General features: G+C 39.2%; 1 protein-coding gene across 2 annotated transcripts; it reads right to left on the bottom strand.

Moving 5' to 3' along the window:
- Positions 1–965: 965 nt before the first annotated feature.
- DGCR8 (DGCR8 microprocessor complex subunit) lies at positions 966–19,726 on the bottom strand. Of its 2 annotated transcripts, none has more exons than XM_009092359.4 (14): positions 19,570–19,726; positions 13,395–14,395; positions 12,828–12,990; positions 11,780–11,922; positions 10,815–11,097; positions 9,096–9,293; positions 8,630–8,731; positions 8,035–8,133; positions 7,566–7,648; positions 6,371–6,471; positions 5,854–5,960; positions 5,510–5,637; positions 5,107–5,220; positions 966–4,770 (listed from the first exon to the last, which is right to left on the bottom strand). In XM_009092359.4, the coding sequence occupies exons 2-14, from the start codon at positions 14,115–14,117 to the stop codon at positions 4,687–4,689; spliced, it is 2,328 nt and encodes a 775-aa protein (XP_009090607.2). In that variant the 5' UTR covers positions 14,118–14,395; positions 19,570–19,726; the 3' UTR covers positions 966–4,686. The 2 variants fall into 2 exon arrangements, with proteins under 2 accessions (XP_009090607.2, XP_018772110.2); XM_018916565.3 differs by lacking the exon at positions 19,570–19,726 and adding an exon at positions 18,973–19,524.
- Positions 19,727–20,300: the final 574 nt, after the last annotated feature.

The following is a 20,300-nucleotide window of genomic DNA, read 5'->3' as shown; positions in this document are numbered from 1 at the left end:
TGAACACTTCCAGGGAAAGGATGTTACATCCAATTAGCCCAAATCCTGCTTTTCTCTTCCTGCCTAGATACATACATATATTTGAATACAGACACCCGTAATTTCCAGAGCAGATCATCTTGCTACAGGGACCTGGCCTTACCTGTCAGTACTTCATCATGCTCTCACCCCCTTTCAAAACTGTGCCATGTTTTTCCAGTATGCAAGTTAAGATTAACCCTTTCAAAAATAATTTACTTGCTAAATATTAGGAAGTAAACTCAGTCTAAGAAAAATGCTGCACTTTCCAAGTTGAAGTCAGTCCTACTCTCAGACTGTTGCATCACTGACAAAACAAAAGGCTGTAAGTTTCCTACACCCTGCTGCTAAAGCTGAGAGGACTTTGCTCAAGGCAGGCCCTCACCACTGAAAACTGACAGCCAGAACTGAACTGTACCAGTACACTGCACTGCCAGTGCATCTGAGCTCCACCAGCTGCTCTCCAGTCAGGACTCACTGTAGCCAGAGGCTCAGCAGCTACCATTAAAGGACTGTGATCCAGACAGCAACACTGTTGGAAGGAGTGACCACCTTAAATCTCAACTTCTAATATACACTTAATATGGCCTAACACCAACAAAAGAATTATACTACAGCCCACGGCTGTGCTGATACCACACCTTTCCTGTGTTTGGTACCTGCACCCAACAGGTACCAAAACCAGCACTTTGAGTTGTAGCATTTCCAATCTTGCCACAGTTTAAGTAAAAATACAAATCCCAATTCAAAAAAAGGTAACTGAATTTCATTCTAAGTGTTTAACCATGTAAACGTTCAATTCTTCACCAAAACCATAATTCAGTATTTCCATAATCAATGAGGCTGCACTGATCTAATTTCTCTTTAAAAATACCTAGAGCACTTGAAGAACAAGAGTTCCTTTCTCTATATATGCTTACACTATCATAATACTGATCACACTGGCACATTTTATAATATCAAACTTTATTGCTCGAAACTAATTGTCTGAAAAATACACATGTAGTACTCAAAGACCGAACACAGAGGATTACATGATTGTGCAGAAAAAAGCAAGCAGAGGCTCAGTGAAAATGAGGCTTTATAGTTGTACCAATTTAGCACTGGCACCAAGCAACTGCACCCAACACAACTCAAAACAGCAACCATTGGTACCTGCTGGGGCAATAAGGATGAACTTTGTTTTGTATTCCCATGTTCTCAGATACACATTGAAATACTGTCACCGATAATTTTATTTGGTTAATAACAGCATGGCTTCTTGCACTTCACATTTCTTCCCACGAAGTTAGGAGGCTATCACTTCCTGAATTTCACTCCAGAACCAAAGTACAGTTTAGTGAATAAGATAATCATGATGCTTTTAAATACTTGGACGTTACAAATATTATCTGTATAAAGCCTAACAGCATCACAGAAGAATGGAAGTTTACATACAACAGTAAAGTTTATGCATAATAGTCTTTCCAAAGTTCTGAGTACCCAACTAATTCAGTTTTGTCTAATAAATATGTTTAAAAAAAGCTGATGACTGGTGTTTCAGTAGGTAGCATCTGACTAGTCACAGTAAGTTTTCCGTCAGTACCGTGAAGATTTGAATGCACACAAATTTAATCCTTAAAGTCAATATACCACACTTTTGTCGAGAAGCACATAATATGCAAAGCAAAATCTGTCTAATCCCCAAAGGATGGAACAGTTCTTAAAAATACACTCCATCCCTATAAAAATACCCATCTTCCCCTGGATATAGAAGGGATAAATAACAAGTATCAGTGACAAAAGCAGCAGTTTTATGCATTCATACAATCAGATCTAAACCTTTACAGCCGATTACCTAGAAAACACACAAGAGTTACAAGACAAGTTTAGGATACATCTTGAATCACACTGTAAGTGTTCATGCAGAAGCTGAAGTTAATGCAATGGTCTATCCTCTATCACAGCAGCTCGTGCTTATGTGCAAATGCAGGACTGTTACAATAGTAAACATTAAAACACAAGAATACTTCACAATGACATAAACAGCAGTTACATTGTTTGTTCCAGCAGTTATTGCGCTATTTTCTGGACATCTCTCCAGTTAAAGGCTGCAGCAAGGTCTAATACCATCTTTTTATGTTTGTTTTTGTTTAGAATGCATAATATACGTTCTAGGCTTTGGTTCACAATGAAATCTCTGGATGTTTTAATTAAGGGCAATGGTCACCTTGTGATTCTGATAGTGGCAGACTGAGGTAATACAGCAATCCTCTTAAAATTAATGAAAACAAATTGGTAAGTGAGGCATCTATGGATATTCTGCAGGTGACCTGCAAATGCATTGACATTCTGATTTCAGAAAAATAAAGACCTACAAGGGTGATTTGTCTTTTACAGTGCCATCCAAGTACAGATTTTTCTGCTGAAAACACAAGCTGAAATAAAACCTATCTAAGAGTAATACATTTAGGCATAGAAGATAAAAGCCCTGTCTTTATGAAAACAGAAAAGTCCCAATAAAAACAATGAAAAGAGACAAACAGCAATCACTGCTTGTCACTACTGCACCAATATCATATACCCTTCAAAAGATGGAGATTTATTAAAGCTATACAAAAAAAAAAAAGCAGAGGCAGTGTTTTTTTGTGGGTTTTTTTCCTTTTTTCAGACAGGCCACTTCTTTAAAGAATAGTTTATATATTGTCTTCCAACTACCCGTATCCTGTTGTAACAGGATTACAACTCATGGAACTAAAAAGCTAAATATAAATATAAAAAATGGGTGGATTCATATTTGCAGAGACCTCCAAGCATATCACTTAAACACAGAAACAGGTAAAACTCCATGACTCCTGTTTAACCTCTAACATTATATGCAACACATCAGAGAACATTAGTTCGAAATGTAAATTAAAATCCACATATTTCCAAAGTAATGTGTGATGTTAAAAGGAGGTCTTACAATACTGATGCCAACATTTTTAAAATCCAGTAGGCACTAAATTCAATATAATGCAGCACTCTCTATGTAACATCGTAAATTAAAAAACAAAACCACACCAAAATCAGAATAAAAACACAAAAGAAAAAAACCCTCAAGCCCCCAGAACTCTGTCAATGTAAGTACCAGGAGCTGCAGCAGGTACAGAGAACTGACCTTCCAAACAGGAGCAGAAGGAGTGTAAAAATGGAGCAGTGCAGCTCCTGGATAAGTCACTGCAGCCCTGCCACCAGCTTGGCTTTCTCTCTATTCTTTAAGACCAAACCAAAAAATGGTTGCAAGAGAAGAGTTCCTGCAGTCACCCAGTGAACCCTGTGTGAAGAACGAAACCCAGGAAAGCAGTGCTTTCACACAGCCAAACTAGCTCTTTTGTGCTTGGCTTCATAAAGCCTCAGATGACACAGTGAGTACTGCCTGTTTGCCAGGATTGTATTTTAGGGTAGTTGCATATTTGTGATTTTCTTATTTATGAGTATAACCAGTTATGGTCTCATTCTACTTATTTACTCTATGTCATAATCCAAATCTACAATCTAATTTTCATTGCAGAAGTTACACACTTTCTTTAAAAAACTAAAAATGTAATTAAAAAAGTAAAAACAAAAACTTGTTAAAAAATCTAAATTGCTGCAGTCGGACTTAAGGGTTGTGTTGATTTTTTTTCTGAAGTCTTTGCTTTTATGGTGCAAATTAATTAAGACTTAACTGATCAAGTCAGATGCAATCTGACACCAAACAAATGAGAAATTGTTTTATTGCTGGGAAAAGGGAGTGGAAAGTCATTGGCAAAATATTTTCAGACTATCGACCATCATTAGCTGCATTTTGGCTCCAAGCTTTGAAAACAGCCTTTCAAATTACAGTTTTTATTTTCATCATGTAAGCGGGGCCATATTTTCCCTGTTCAACTGATCTGTAAACTAACACAGGCTCCTTTCATTTAAAATAAACCCCAGTAATTTTGAATCTCCAACCTGTTACTCTTAACACTACCAGGTATTCTTGTTCTTTTCAAGTAATAACAAAATCTGCATCCTCTAATCTCAAATAACTAGGCCTGGCAGGAGACAAGAAACAAGACAAAAAGAAACAGCATTACTGGCCTAATCCTATGGCATTAGAAACATTGCTCATCACTTTCCTGTATTTGTCACCAAAGTGTCTTATCAGTGCATATTATTATGTGCTGAAATGCAACAAAACTTTTCACAAAAATAGTTCTAGGCATGTTCATACAAGAAGATGTACATATACTTCTTTTACATATACATATATATGAATGTGTATATATATAGTATCAGCTTCAACCTGTACATAGATATTCTGAATTTCATACTTAAAATACATCCATTCCAAACAACATGGATGGCTTTCCAGGAGAAAGTGCTTGATTGGTTTTATCCTGTGTGAACATGCCTGTCCTCTGTCCATTTGCCCCAGTAGAGATCTTGATGATCAATTCTTTAAACGTACATATCTCAGAGGTATTAAACAAGGAAAAAAAAAAAGAAAAAGAAACTAGGAAAAAGTAATATTGCCCTGATGATGCAAAACGAACAATGCATAACTGAAGCAGCTTGGATTTTAAAAGTTATCTTGCATTCTGCAGCAAACAATTTTTAAATAGTTGTTGAAAATCTAGTTCCTCCATTTGTGTTATTGCTCCCCATTTGCACATTTTCTCATTAAACATCAACAGTACAGAGAGGTTCACTACCAGGTTGAGCTGATTCCACTATTGTCATCTTGGGTTTCTTTCGGGTTTCCTCCTAAAAAATACAAAACAGCCCCCACCACACAGTCATAAGGAGAACAGAATCATAAAACAGTTAAAATTCTGAACCATTGTAGCAAACATTTCAGTTATTGCAAGAGGCTAACTAGGGCTAATGTTAAAAATAAATGTACAGAAGCAGGTAGAATCAAGTTATGAGCCAGTTTAAAAGTCAGCATGACAATCTCCCCAGAAGCAGATCCCCAATCAAATTATGAAGAGCTCTCCTTACTTCAAATACTGTGTAAAATAAGCAAAAAACCCCGGATCATTGGTACACATGACCCATGACATTCATGCAGTTTGTAAATACATGACAATATATACTCACTCTTTCCTGTGCCAGTTTTTTCATTTCTTCCTGTAACTTGTTCAGGATGTGCAGATTTGGCTTGTTCTTTTTGGCATACTGCTGAAGTTCTATCACACTTCTATCAGAGGTTTCCTATTCAATAGAATCGAGAGCAACAACTGATCAACTTTTTTTATGGAAAAAAAAAATAATGTGGAGCAAAGGTTAGCTTGTAGTTAGTTTACCTCCTTAAGTAGGAACATTACTTCCATGAGTTAGTTAAAAAGGTTCTTTAATTTTGACATAGGAGATGCAAGATTAACACAATTATTACTGTCAGTGAAATCCAGGCACCTTCAAGTTTTGTTGTAACCAAATTTACAAATCCAGAAGCAAAGCTCCAGCCACAGGGTAGGTTATACTCACACAAAGGCCTTCTCACCTGTTTAACCAGCTTGCTATTCTCTCTGCCATACATTCGCAAGAGAGAGCCCCAATTTTTCACATGTGGATGCAGTAGCTGAAGGATTTTCTGAGAAGCCAATTGCTTCCCTACTCTTTTGTTTTTGCCTGTAAAAATAACCATGGAAGTGTATCAATACCAGCTCCTTATGTGATGATAGCAACAAATACTCACTTGAGTTAGTCAAAACTGAGATACCAGAGAAGAGCACGAAGGCACACAACAGGCTTGGTGGCTGAACAAGCACCCTCAGAATGGACAGCAAAGGAGAACAGGAAGAGAGGAAGAGGAGATTCACACATCACACCAATGATTGTACTTACACCAGCCTCGCACTGTGTGCTTGCCACAAGTCATGACATATTCACTCTTCTGATTTTTCCCAGGAATCACTTCAAACTTTATGGATGTATCACCCATTCCGTGGTTTCTTAAGCACAAACACAATCAAGATCACATACTAAGTAAAACCACAAGTGAAATGGTTGCAGTTATCATCTTGGACAGTCATTGCAATGAAATTAGATCTATTAATAATAAATGTCAATACAAAAATTAACAGATTTTTTTATATCAGCAACTTGAGTTAAATGGAAAAGCAACCCAGTATGAGAGAAAACAAAATACATTTGTCCACCAACTACATCTTCATCTCCAAAGAGGCACAAACAGCTCACATGAATTAATGAGGACTCAGCATTACCCAGGTCAGCCCCCCCCCCCCCAGGTGTCTCCGGCCCAGGGAGCTCAGTAGCTCAGGCAGGGTCACTGACCACCACCAGCAATGGGTCCTGAGCCAATACCTCACACCACACACAGGTGCCCATGCTGCAGCCTTACCTTTTAAGGCACTCATGGAGAATCTGATATGGAGACAAGAGTCCAGCTTTACTGGTGAGTTCATATACCCGTGAGTCCTCAATACTGATATGGTTAAAATACTGCAAAGGAATTGAAAAGGGTTACTGTGCTTTGTGCAAGTAAAACCCCAATATTGTCCTTAAACCTAATTTCTCCTTTGCTACGTTAAACCAGTGCTGTTGCTCTGTGCTTAGTACTTTAAAATGTGTTTTCAAATCCATAATGGGTTAAAAGCAACACCATTAAAACTGTCACACCTAATCAAACATTTGCAGAGAGGAATTTCAACTCCAATTTTACATTATTCAATATGTACATAAAAATGACAATCTTATAAATTCTTTATCATCATTTCTCCCTCAGGACAAAGTTATTTTAGCAAATTATGAAACTCTATTTACCAAAACGCTATGGTTTACTAAAACAGAACAGAAGAGCTATTAGCACATTTGGTATTTTATTTTAAAATAATAGAAAAGATTGTCTGGATTTCCTTAATGACCATTTCAGCAGTGCAGGGCATACAATACAGTTCTAAGTTAAAGCAAGGGTACAAACAACTCCTGTCTATTACTTCATTTTAGAAAACATTCCTTTCAGGCTGATCACTGATTTTTCCTTTACCCCTTACTGATGGTATCACTGACCAAGGAGCTATTTAATTCTCCTAGTACCTGAGAAAATAGCACAACTCTCCTCCTAAAGAATTTTTCCTTTGATTATCTCAAATGTCACTGCCCAAACTATGGGATTTGATTGTATGGTAAAATAAAAACATCTCAGAAGCCTGAGCACTTATACTTCTTAAGTGGTGTCCTAGGATGATCACACAGAACCAAACAGCACCTAGCTCTGAACATTTCCTGGCATCAACCAGAGGACTCTGGAAGGCAGGGCAGTACAGGCAGCCTGGTGCCTTGGAACATCTCAGGTGTTCAGTGACCTGTTGGTCAATAAAGACCCAGTTCTCTGCATCAGACTGAATTTTCTGATCTATTCCAATAGGAAAAAAAGTATTCTCTTTGCCTTAAGTCTTGCTCTAAATGGAGCATTTTACACTTCCATTTGACTGAGAAAACAATCCCACTAATTTTCAGTAACCTTTCTGATATTAAATGTGCAATGTTTAAAAACAAACTCAAATGATGCCAGCCAGGAAGCATGAGCTCAGTACCTCAAGTTCTTGACTGTCTTTGGGCTTCTCCTCAGAGGTCTGTTTAACAAAGTCAGGAATAAGGATTTCCAGTGTAGCTCGAGCTGCAGAAAGTGATTAAGCATCTTGATTAGATTTATTTTAAACAAAAACATCTCATCTAAAAATTGTCAGGCATTTTCTTCTGGTAAGAAATTTATTCACTTACACTTTTCAAGGGAAAAAGAAGTTCTAAAAGTTCAGCTTGATAACTAATTAAAATAAGAAGGAACTACTTTTTTAAAGTGCCTACAAAAGGAAAAATATTCTAGTCTCATTTTAGAAGTAACATAGAGCCTTTAAGACCAAAAATTATACAGTTATAATCACCCCCTGGTTCTTACAGCCAAACCCAAATACTGAATCACTATGGTCCTTGGAACCCCAGAGCGGTACAAAAAGCAAACAGAAACAATTCAGCAGTTGGTACTGAGAAAGAAAAATAAGTTACCAGCTTTATTCTTGGCAAGTTTTTTGCTGCTGGCAGTTCCTGCCCCATAGGTTACTCCATCAATAATCACTGAGGCTCCAAAAGGTTCACTTGGGTTCTCTGGAAATGGAGGAGGAAAGTAAAGAAAGCTTTTTGGAACTCCTGACATACATGAAATATCACCACTGTCAAGATTTGTTTTCTTCATTTCAGCTTCAAGAGGGATAAAATTGGTTTATTCTTCACGAAGACTGAAAAACTGTTTAACTAACAGAGTTTTCCATTAACAGACTTAGCACCATATACTTCATTCATCCAAATAAAGAACTTAAAATATTTTAAGAGACCACTGGTAATCTGCCAGAACTCAAACACTAATTCCAAATTTTTTGCATTATGGTGTGAATACAAGAGCTACACACTCTGATATAGAAATTTCAGTTGTATTATATACTGCAATACAGGAATAGCATAATTCTGAATAATTATAAGGTACCCTCAAAAAAAAACCCCAATTTTAACCTGATTCCAGTTCTATTTTTCATATACGCAACATCTTTAGATTCTTGATTAAGCATCAAGACCAGGACAGAACTGTTTAAGGAAACAGACTTACCACATTCAAAGAAATTGTAAACAGGGCGAACCTTTAGGACTCGTTGCATATATTCATGCAAGATGCAAACTTCAGACTTCCCATTGGGATTAATGACGAACTCTGCAAAAAAGACAGGAAGAAGGGAAGAAACTCATTAGTTCCAGCCTCTGAAAGATAATTTCTGTTACAAAGAAATCAATACTGAGCAACACTCAGCAGTAACAAGAGCTGAACTGGAGGTAGCCATTACTTACCAGGACTGTAACCTTAAAAATATTTTTGTTTAGAAATTAGTCTTTGAATAGGAAGTATATTATGACAATATTTTTCCTTTCCTATGTAATATACGATGGGTCAAAGAATGCAGAATACTGGATCAGGAATTAAGGAGACTTCTTACAGGATTTTTTTTCTTTTCAGTCAAGCTTAGAGCTGCAATTAGTCTTCAACACAGCCTGTCTGAACTGGAGCTAGACCAGCTCACCTTTCTTTATAGGTGCATCCTGCACAGACAGGGTGATGAGTTTCTGGTTGGCCGGCAGGATGGGCCGCTCGGACTCGGCCTGCTTGCGCTTCATCTCCCGGTTGAACTGGCGCCGCTCGGCCCAGGTCCGGAACTTCTTCACAGTCACTTGTTCAAAGTCAAAACGCTTCTCCAGGTAGCGTCTAAAATCTTCCAGATCTGAGAAACATAGCCAAGTTACTCTCTCTGCTTCACCACTGAACAAGCATTAAGTTCTCTATTTCCACTCTTGTAAACAAGCTGTAATTATTCTCTTAAGACTTGGAGCAGAAGGTTAAAGATGCTGTTTTGGACTAACAGAAGTAATTTTAAGTTCTCCTATTACTACATTAAATTAGATTAAATGCAAAATGTTAGTGCAAACCAGAAAAGGAAATAAAACAAAACACCATTTTATTCTATCACTTGATGATTTTACTAATCCCTAACCTGCACTAATACACAACTTGCAACAAAACACCAGTAACTGCTCTGCTTGAACACCTAATCCCCTTCCCTTTACCTGAAGCAAGGTACACAGTGAGTACAGTGGTTGTGCTTTCAGCCACACTTCCCTGAAGCCAAACCCAAGTGCTGCTGCCTACCTATTATTATGCAGTGTACCATGAAACACTGTACAGTGATGTTTCATCAACTCCATGGGTATCTGCAGCCTCTATGCAGAATTTAACACATTAAATTCACATACAGAGTACTAAGAGATTGCCCCCTTTCAGTACAGCTGCTTCTCCATTAGTCGGCAAATATAATCAGCAAAAATAAAGAGTGGCATCCAGAGATGTAAACAAACAAAAGCAAGCTGCTGGTATTGTTTCCTTCTACAAGGAATTCCAAATGCAAGTCACGCTTATACATGATCACTCACTATCTTTTTCAGTAATACAACAGATCCTTTTTAAAGAGAGACAGACAGGTGAACTTCATGTAGAAAAGTAAGTGCTTACTGGCTTGGATTTTGCAGCTAAATACTGATGATTTGGGGTTTTTTTTTACATCTTTTGGCATGTTTTTTGGACTGGACATGACACATGTAGTGACAAGGACAAGGTTTATGTCTGAGCACTACAAAGACAAATGGCAGACTATGACCAATACTCTGAGCAGCAGAAATTTACACGGATGGGATTCTTGGGTATGCAGATGTGGTAAGATGCAATAAGTAAAACAGGAGCTTCCTCTTCAAGTTCCTCTCTGCTGGGTGGTGATTTTGGCATGATGTCTTTAGACAACTTTTTGTGTAGAGGCCATCAGATTTGTATAAATAAAATAAAGAAGCATCACACCCCTCTGTATGAGTGCAATTATATCTGCATTACTCAGTCTGCTAGACTTGTGCAAATACAGAAATACAGTTTAACTACAGCATTTATCTTAAGAGATCATCCTGAAAATAGATGTAACTCAGCCAATACAGAGTGCATAGAAAAGCCTACTTGAGGAAGTCACATTAACACATTTGACAACAGTAAATGAACACACTGACAAAACTCATTCTTATATTGAGATAAAGTCTACAGGACTAAACTACCAAAATGTTCATTATTTTTGTGTAAAACCTTTCCATGTGGACTCTCAGGGCTTCAGGAAAGATTATAATTCAGTAGCCAAGTCTGGAATAAAATTTCCCAAATGGCATTACCCCAACTCAAGTCAAGGAAAGACTCTACTTCCCATACTTACCTACAGATTCATCTTTACATACTTCAACTTTGGCCTTAACTTGTCCCAAAGCTCCTTGTGCTGCATCTCCCCCAGAGGGATCTTTGTCATCTAAAGGCCCAGAATCAGCAGCAGTGGAATCTGGTTCTTCTGTCTGGCAGTCCAGTTCTGAGGATTTATCTAGATGCTTTACAGGTGATACTTCCCCATTTGGGGTTATGTCATTGTTTTGCTCCCTTTCCTCATTTTCCTTCATTTTTTTGTAATGAAAGCAGGGAATGCTACTGAGGGGAGGATCATGTTTCTGCAAATATAAATAATACAGAAGGTTTCAGTATCTCAAGGTCACCAAAAGCAAAGCTCAAACCCAAAAGATGCAAGCAAGATGGAAACTTTGTATCCAGCCTAGGCTCTTCTCTGGTCAGTAAAGTCATTCTACTCAAGAGCTGAGCAGGGCCACTCCTGGGGGACCTTCACACTGTGTGACACTGACACAATCCTGCTGGTTTAGCTCCAGACTTCAATCTGTTCATGCAAATACTGCATGCTTTCATAAATCCCAATGAGGTTTCCTGAGGCATAGGCCCATGGCATTAAATCCAATTTCTGCAGATTCCTTGGGTGCAAGAATGTCATATCCTTCCTTCTGCAAATGTGGACCACAAGCCATAGCTCAGACTAATTTATAGCTACAAATAAATGATCCCTAGATATATGTCATGATGCAATAAACTCCCAATTTTGCAGCCATATTAGAAAAGTGAAGGCACCAAACAAGGTCATCTCAATCACTTTAACTGCCCAAACAGAAAAACAAAGCACCTAAGAAAAATCGTATCAGATTTTCAAACACAAAATACTTTTTTTAAAAATAAATTCAAACACTGGAAACAAACCTGCCAAAGCAGAAAAATATTCAATGACTTTCAAGAATGTACCTAATTTTTTAATCTTAGTTAAGTATTAAAAAAATTGACAGCTCTCACCCTTATGCTTCCTGTTCCCAAAAAATAAGGTCTAGACCAGGTAACAACTCTAGATTCTCTGTGCAGATATACAGGAATGCCTGAATTATGGAATGTCATGATCCATCCATCTGGCAAAGGCTCTGTAGGAGGGCGGCCACGACCTTTAAAGCAAATAATGGCTTTAAACTTGGATAGAGTGCTTAGAAGAACAGAAATAAAATCCAGGTTTTTATTTATTGCTTTTTCTGTCCCAAAGAATAAAATGGCATTGAAACAAGATTAACAACATTTTGTAGAGAGATGTTGTTTAATAACAAGATATATGCCTCTAACCCAGACTAAATCCGGCAAAATTACAGATTCCGTGACGTTCTCAGCTAAAGGCAACAGTAGCAACAATTTTTATATAGACTTATTTGTTTGTTTCATCACTGAATTCTCTTTTCTTTAGTCTTTTTATACTTAATACAAGCACCACTGGAAAGTATTTACTGGAAAAGTCATACTTGCTTCAGAAACAACTTCATTTTCCATTAAAAATACTCCTCTGGTACATGTTGAAGTTTTAATTCTAATTCAGAATATTTTCCATTACATTCTTCTGGATGGGTTTGCATTCTCAGCTTTTCTTTATTAGCAGTTTCTAACACAATGAAATTGGATAAATGTAAACCACTGACTTTTCTAGTTATTATATTTAACCTAGATTGCATTCATGGAGACCTCACATGGGGCAATTTCAACAGCACAAGTTATGTAACTGAAGCAGGAAAAAGGCCAGAATGTCCAGAGACAAAAGCCCGAGATCACTCTTGTTCACCTCATTATTGTACACAAATCCACACACCAAAATGTATTCTTCTAGCATACAACAGATCCAAAGCAAAAGTAAAAAGAATGTGAAAAATCATATTCCACAATAAGAAGCCTCCCAACAATAAAATTCTCCAACACATTAACAATTTCACACAAACTGCTGTCTCACACTTGGCTCGTTGATATACTTTTGTTCTACAGACACGAGCCATGAACAGGACCTACAGTTATTAAATGCACATTAACTTACTCTTCAGTACAGTTTTAATTTTGGTCATCATTGGCTGCACGCTTGTCTCTCCATCAGACTGGTGATCACTTTCACCACCGTATTTCTCATTATCTAGTCTCCTTGTTTTGGGGGCTCGAAGACCCTCTTCCAGCAGAGCATCCACATCATTATCAAAGTCATCCTGAAAGAGACTTCATCAGACACTGTCCTTCTGGGCCTACCAACCTCCCTTTTCCCTTGCAAAGAGAAAGCAGACATTTTTATATGCACTTTCACACAGACAGAAACTAGAAATTTCCAATGATTCCAGTAAAAAGACTGAAAAATAAGAAAATAAGTTTGTGATGATAAAATGAACTGCAATTGTGTGAGAAGACTTTTAAAGGCTGTTTTTACAGAAAACTATAGAAGCTGAAACACAACTCAGAAGTTTGACTAAAACAGTTTCTCAGCCAAAGGTCTGTCTCTAAAAAAATCTGTGGTTTTCACTCAGGTACTGCACTTTTAGAAGAGATTATTTCTTTGCATATTTTTTCTAGTCACTTGGAAACCTCTTTCCCAGCAAAGACGTGTGGATTTACTTACCTCATAGGAGAAATTCAAGGTTTCTTCATCCACTTTATCTCTCTGAACGATTGCTTTAGATGTGAACCCTCCTCCTTCTTCATCTATTTCCATCAAATTGTCGGTAAAGTCTTCTAGCTCATCCAGAACTGCAAATTCCACTCTCTTTTCCTGATCAATATCATTTTCATCATCCTTCTTGTCATCACTTTCACCCCCTATCCCTGCAGCTTTACCATTACTACCACCGAAAGGACAAACATGCAAATCCCCATTGACATTATTAATACCAAACTCTGTATCTGCCTTATAATCCTGCTCAACTCCAGTGTACAGAACTTTCCTATCTTTGCTTTTGCAGCTTTCTGTAAAGCTAACACTAATCTTCACATCCTTCAGTAACTTAAGATCTGGGGTGAACTTTCGAACTGACGGTGCGTGACGAGCAGTTCTCGGGCTTTGGTCACTACTGTTGGGGTCTATGATAAGACGACTTTTGTAGCAGGCAGATCCCTTTGTGAGCAGCTGTGTTCTGCAGAGACTGTGCGTGTCCCCAGCAGGGGTATCTGACTGTCCATCACCACCAGAGCCAACGTCCATTACCTCTGCGTCACTGGACGTTTGCAGGGGAGGCGGTGGAGGCTGTTCGTTGGGAGGCAGAGGTGGGCGACAAGTGTGATTCTCCACATTCATTTCTCTTGCAGGTTCTTTAGGGAGGGGTGGTACATTTTCATAGTTCTCCATTTTTAAAACTACTGCTTAAAAAAACCCCAATGCTTTAATAAATGTTTATCCCTATATTCCTAACATGCATAAGTCCTTCAGGATTGGTTTATCATGTCCTATTCAATATGCAACACTGATGATTCAGTTAAGCTGACTACATTGTTCTTTTCATTAATGTAGACAGCTTTCAGAATCACTGTCTCAATTATTGGAAATCACAATGCATTCAGCTTAAATAGCTGAAGACTAAGAGCGCATCTTCACTGGACAAGCTGGTCTCCTTTTCTTCTTTCAACCTACAAGAGGAAACAAAACAAACAAACAAAAAAAAAAATGTCAGAGGCAAAAATGAGAAATAGTATCCCAAGCAGAAAGAAAACCTGTCACTCCTTCTAGCATAAATTTCAAGTAGAGGAGTGACACTTTTACAGTAAGAAAAGCAGGGTACCCAGATACCATCTTGAATGAGGCCAAAACTAGAGTGGTTTTATTGCTTGAGTTGTACACCAGCACAAGAATTTAGTAACAGCTGCCTTTATGATTAGTTGACTATCTCTGCTTTGTTAGCAGGCTGGGCACTAAGCGTGACAGACTAAAAACTGCATTTTGGGGAAAGTGTCCCATAATCTGAAACAAGATGGTATTCAAGCCATACTTACCCACACAGCAGAAAGGATAATTAGCTAACAGTTTAAGACAATCTGCAAAACCAACAAGATTTTAAAGACTATGGTCATGGCTTTTCAAAATTTAAGTTATCAGCTACTTCTGAAATCTCACCGTTTACTAAAATATCACAGAAAATTACTCTCTAGATAATCAGATATTAGACATTTGCTCTTGTATTTTGCACTATCATGGAACTATTTATTCATTATGTCCAAGGAATTCAGGTTCAGATACATAGCTTTAAAGTTCAAAATAATTTTGGAAGGTACTTAGAAGCCAATGTTTTAGGGAATTTAACCTGGAAAAAGTATTCAATTCCTCTAGGAAATTTTACAGGGCAAGGGGAATGTTTGTTTAAGGCTTATTTTTCCCATTAGGTGGTTCTTTCTACCATGTCTATGATGACCTCTTCAATTATACTTTTGTCATCTCTGCAGGACCATAAGCACCTGGGGAAAAGAATCATTTCTTACCTGTTGATTTTGGTTTCTCCAAGTCCCTCCATGCCAGCCCAAACTAGGCTTAAATCTTCCTAAAAGCTAGAAATGAAGCACTGCCACTTTGCCCCCCAGGCAGCCAGCTCTATGAATCTGCTCTGTTTAAAGTACTCCCAGCTAGCAGAGAGTCTTCCCAAGTATTTTGGAAAGACAAGCTCCAAGATCTCTCATGTTGCTGTGTAAGACTGAAGGAACAGGGCAGAAGGTCTGGGTTGTCATGAGGGACTTAAAGAAACCAAGGGTAATTCTCTCATGTATTTCTATGCCAGTCCAGGCAGAACAAACCAACAGCAATATCCAAAGACCAACTGGGGCAAAGCACAAAGCTGGCAATCAGAAGTTGTAATGGGATCAATTAAAATTCAGCAATATACAGAAGTTACTTACCTGGAAGCTGGAAGAAAGCATAATTTAGAACAAACTCTAATATGGCAACAAAGCAAGTTTTGCTGGGGCAGCAGAAGAATTCATATTTTGTGGTGGTTTTTTGATTTGAGTTTTTTAAACCTTCTCAAAATTGTGATACATCCAACATGGTGAGTTTGACATGCATTGTAAAATTAGTAAGGAAAAGAACTGGTAAGAACTCTAAAATAAACCTAACTTCTCTGATACCAACACATTAATTCTCAGATTGGTAAATGGCTCATTCACTAGTAAGACAATTCTATATATCTAATTCCATTCTATCCTACAAGATGATCTCAATACAACGACCAATTCCTTAATCGTTCAACACATTCTGGAATATATAATGTAGAGAACACCCCTAGAGATAAATTTGTTTATAAATTTCCTCATCTTCAGATTGAAAAAGTAAAAAAAAGTGAATGACAAATTATTAAATTCTTCACAGTAAATCATTAGTGTCTTAATTCTGAACAAAAGAATCAAAAGTCACAGCACGAGTTCAGCAACTCCTGGAAACTAAATGACTAAGTCATCGAATTGTTCCATCTTCAAAGAGTCTTCTAAAGACTCTTGAAAAGAGCAAGCAGAATTCCCACAGAAATGGAACACTGAAGTCAGCATTCTAGAATGTGAAAGAGCAAAACCTTCCCCTGTGTTCAAGGAGCTCCCTGATCCAACAAGAAAGACTTATTTTTGATAAGGCTGTGAATGCCACTTCCAGACCCCTGATACATGCCCTGCTCCTATGTTAAAGTGTTTTAATAATGCCAAGGTCAAAACAGAACTTAACCTTTACCTGCTCACTGACACAACACCTCTGCTCTCTGCAGGAAAGATGTCTTGTTATTCTATTCAAGCACTGGTAACAATTATGTTCTTGTTGTCTTCCCTTTCTTGCTGGCTGTGAAACCATGAATAGCTGAATGATGACCAGCAAATCACAGCCAGGATTGTCTGCTCCTCAGCACACACTGGGTCAGCACAAGTACTACACCACAATGGGTTCAAATGAGCTCTTTCCATTTCTAGCCATGAACCTGTCACATCCCTGGGGTAAGAAAACAGGCTGGTAGTGATGCCAAAAAGATTTTTGCCTTTTATATATTTTTCATATATTTGCAGCTCTCTAGACTACTATTAACTAGTTATATAGTGCCTTAATTAACTCTGGTACTTTTCCTACCCTTTCCCTTGGATTTTAGAACAATAAGCTGACCTTCTAAACACATTCCTGGAATATTGTTTAGTCTTATTCTAAGTAGGGGACCTACAACAAGACATAATAAGAAGCGGGCAGAGAACCCTTGGACCAACTCCAAGGGGCTGACCCAGGGATGGGTTACTGCGGCAACTGAATCTCCTGGATGTACCTGTTATAACCTAATTAATTAACCCTGTAATAGCAGAAATCTGGTGCCAGGTGTACCCATCATGACCAGACACCTGAAAGGTTCCAAAGAAAGGTCTGATTGTTACTATTCTAACCCTAAAAAAACAAGGGTTTTTTCTCTCCTTTGATTATAGGTAACAGTAGCTGTACAGTTCCAGTGGACTACAATACCTGCCTATAAGCCACAAAAAGCAAGGCAGAAGCAGTGAAACACAGGTCCAATTCCCATCTACTTCCCTGCCAGCTGACATTACAATATGCCCTTTCTATTAGGGGCTGGGAAAAAAAAACAAAACTACAAAAAACCAAAACAAAGCAACAAAACCACTGAGCTACCAGGTATTTGAAAAGACAGAAGGGACAAAAGGCAAAAGGATGAGTTAGATGAGCAAGTACCACTGCCCATTCCCACAATCAGACAGAAAAGGGATGGAAGAGAAATACACAGAGCAAAGGGTACCCTTTTTCAAAGCAGAAAAAACCCAGAATGCTAAAATTTGGAACCATCATCACCCAACCTCAAAGAAAAACTCCTTCAATTACAGCAGGTCAGCAGTCTAGAAATGAATTTAATAAAGAACATATTTTCTTTACAAATACACGTAGCTTCAGCAATGACCAGCATACCACAGATTCTCTCTTCAAAAAGTCACTTTTGAAAAGAAGCTGTGTCAGAGACTGCTTACTTAACATTCAGTGGACCCCAAAAGGAAGAGTGGCTCAGAGCAAACTGTCCTTATTTGCTAACCAAATACAAAGTTCTTCTCCTCATCCTCTAGCCATAAATGGCAACTCAGGTGCTGATCCATTAACCCATGTCAAAGCAATTCCCCACTCACAGTCATCTACCTTCTTTTCATCATACTTACTATGTCTTTTCAACACATACAACTCTAGAAATAAATAAATCCTAGTTGTTACTACTGCTAAAAAAACCCCCACAAACCCAAAACAAAACCTGAAGAGAAGACTGGATTTATTTTCTTTAAACCCAAACAGAAAGTAGCAAAAGAAAATATCCTTCAAGATGATACTGCATTTAAGAACTCAGCTCTTCTCATTACCAACTTTAATGTAGAAAGATTCTGAATGAAACAACCATTTTGTGTAGGTTAGTCACCAAGGCCAGTTAAAATATTGTATTGTTGAGCTCTGGCTGCATTATCATTGGCAAATACAAGGCTCAAGAACTTCTCTAGTTCTTAACACTTCATTCCATTTCAGAACAAACAGAGTACATCATTTTGGAAAGCCATCCTCAGAAATGGCAAAACAACAGTTGCTTTTAGAGCTTGAGCAGTTTTCTGGCAAGCTTTAGATGGCTTGATTAATTATGTAAGACAACAAATTGATTTACAGAAGGCGAAAATCAGAGCCTAGGAAAGAGAAAGTATATTCTTCCTTTCCCATCGTATGTAAGCTTCTTCCTTAAAAAGAAAAACAGACACAAGGCACCAAAATCCCTTCTCTTTCTCTAAAAAAGCAAAACAATCCTGATAATCAAAAGGAGCTGCCTAACGACCCAAATTCTCATCGAGAATTAAAAATAGGAGCCCCCAAGTTTAATTACCCAGACAGAACAACCTCTCAAATCACAAAACAAAAGATCTAATTCCAAGACTTCGAACTCGCAACCTAAGAGAATAAAGAAATTGAATGTGTTCACCCAAGTTCAGTTTATGGTCGAGCAACGCCTGGGTATTCAGGTCTCAGCGGGCAAACAAACTTTGCAGACAAACCCGAAGCCTAAGGAAAGGAGGTAAAACAGAACGAACTGTTTCCAACCAAAAAAAAAGGTGAAGAAAGCTGGGAGAATTAACCTTTCAGAGGCTGTAGGGGATAATTTGCTATTAACAGAAAGAACACATTAAGAAGAATCCTGAGAGTTACAGAGACATCACGTTACCTTCAATGTAGCGGAACTAAAAAAGTCCCTGTGTACCCGCACACACGCTGGAGCCTTTTCTTCCCGACTGTGCTGCGGAGCCACGCTCCGGGCCCTGTACAAAGGGCTGCCAGCGGCGGAACCCCCCGGCCTCCCCTCGCCCAGACACACCCGGAGCGGAGGCACGGCCGCAGCCGGTGCTCCCCATCACCCCCGAGCAGGAGGGGCCGAGGGCACAGACATGGCGTTTCCTTCCCTTCCACAATCCCACGGCAGGGAGATGGAGTGGGTTGGCGGGAAACGAAAAAAAAAAGTCCTCCAAAACACAAAACAACCAAAGAAAAATCCTGAACAAAACAAAACACCAGCTCTGAGCGGAGGCCGCTCAGGCCAGGCGCAGGGGAAGCACCGCACGGCAATACCCGCCGGGCAGGGCGGCGCCTTGCAGCGATGGGATATCGGTGCTCCGGGAGAGGCTCCTCTGGGCTCCGCGCCCGGGGACCGCTCCGGGCAGGCGGCAGGAGCGCGGCGGGCCCGCTGGCGCTGCGGCCTCTGGGGCGGAGGAGTTGGTGCCCGCGCAGGCCCGCCCTGCCCGTCACCCCCGGGGCCCGCACCCACCTGGGCCATGCCCGGCGGCCCCGCCGCTCCTGTGCCGGGGCTGCGGGTGAGGGCGAATCCGGCCGCCTCACGATGGCCGTCCCACACTCCGAGCTGCCGCCATCTTTAAACGCCTGCGCTGGGCCCCTCCGCTGCCCGCGGGCGGGACTCCGCGCCCGCCGAGCCAATGGCGTGTGCAGCAGCCGCGGTCACCGATTTGAAATTCCGGCTGCCATTGGTCCGTTCCCGTGTCTGTCACCGCGTTACGCCAATAGAAACGCGAGAGACGCCCGCCCTCACAGGCCCGGGCCATGGCGGGGCGGGCGCATCCTTTGTGTGGCCCGGGCACCGCTCGGGCCTTTTCCCCCTGTACGAACCAGCTACAAAAAAAAAAAAGCGACTTTTCGTGCAAACGCTGCTTTGTATCTTTAAGCAGGAAAACTACAGCATTACTACAAGACTGATTTACCTAAAGAGGATATATCAAAATATGGACATTTCTGCTGGTCTACCAAGCAGTTCACAGAACTAGTCTCAAATCTGACTGCAGTGTTTAGACAGGATTACTAAATAATTATTGAAAATATCTTACACAATTTATGTAAAATTTCTTCTAAAGTGTTAACATTTGCTGTTCTAATTTGCTCTATTGTTTTATCATTTGCGAAAATACAGAACTTTTATTAATATACTTATTTATATGGTCAATTCTTTTGTTCTTCACTGGTTTGAAATCAACATCAGACACAAAA

Source organism: Serinus canaria, chromosome 15 (assembly GCF_022539315.1).
Source record: "Serinus canaria isolate serCan28SL12 chromosome 15, serCan2020, whole genome shotgun sequence".
In the NCBI taxonomy this organism is placed as follows: Eukaryota; Metazoa; Chordata; class Aves; order Passeriformes; family Fringillidae; genus Serinus; species Serinus canaria.
This window is presented reverse-complemented; position numbering and strand designations above follow the sequence as displayed.

What these genes read in the sequence shown, in the direction of transcription:
- DGCR8 (XM_009092359.4), bottom strand. Translation starts at nt 14,117, where the DNA reads ATGGAGAACTATGAAAATGTACCACCCCTCCCTAAAGAACCTGCAAGA. An exon ending in ATGTAAAGATGAATCTGTAG is followed by an intron (nt 9,294 to 10,814) that starts GTAAGTATGGGA and finishes TATGTTTCTCAG; the next exon opens with ATCTGGAAGATTTTAGACGC. An exon ending in GCACACAGTGCGAGGCTGGT is followed by an intron (nt 5,638 to 5,853) that starts GTAAGTACAATC and finishes TTATTTTTACAG; the next exon opens with GCAAAAACAAAAGAGTAGGG.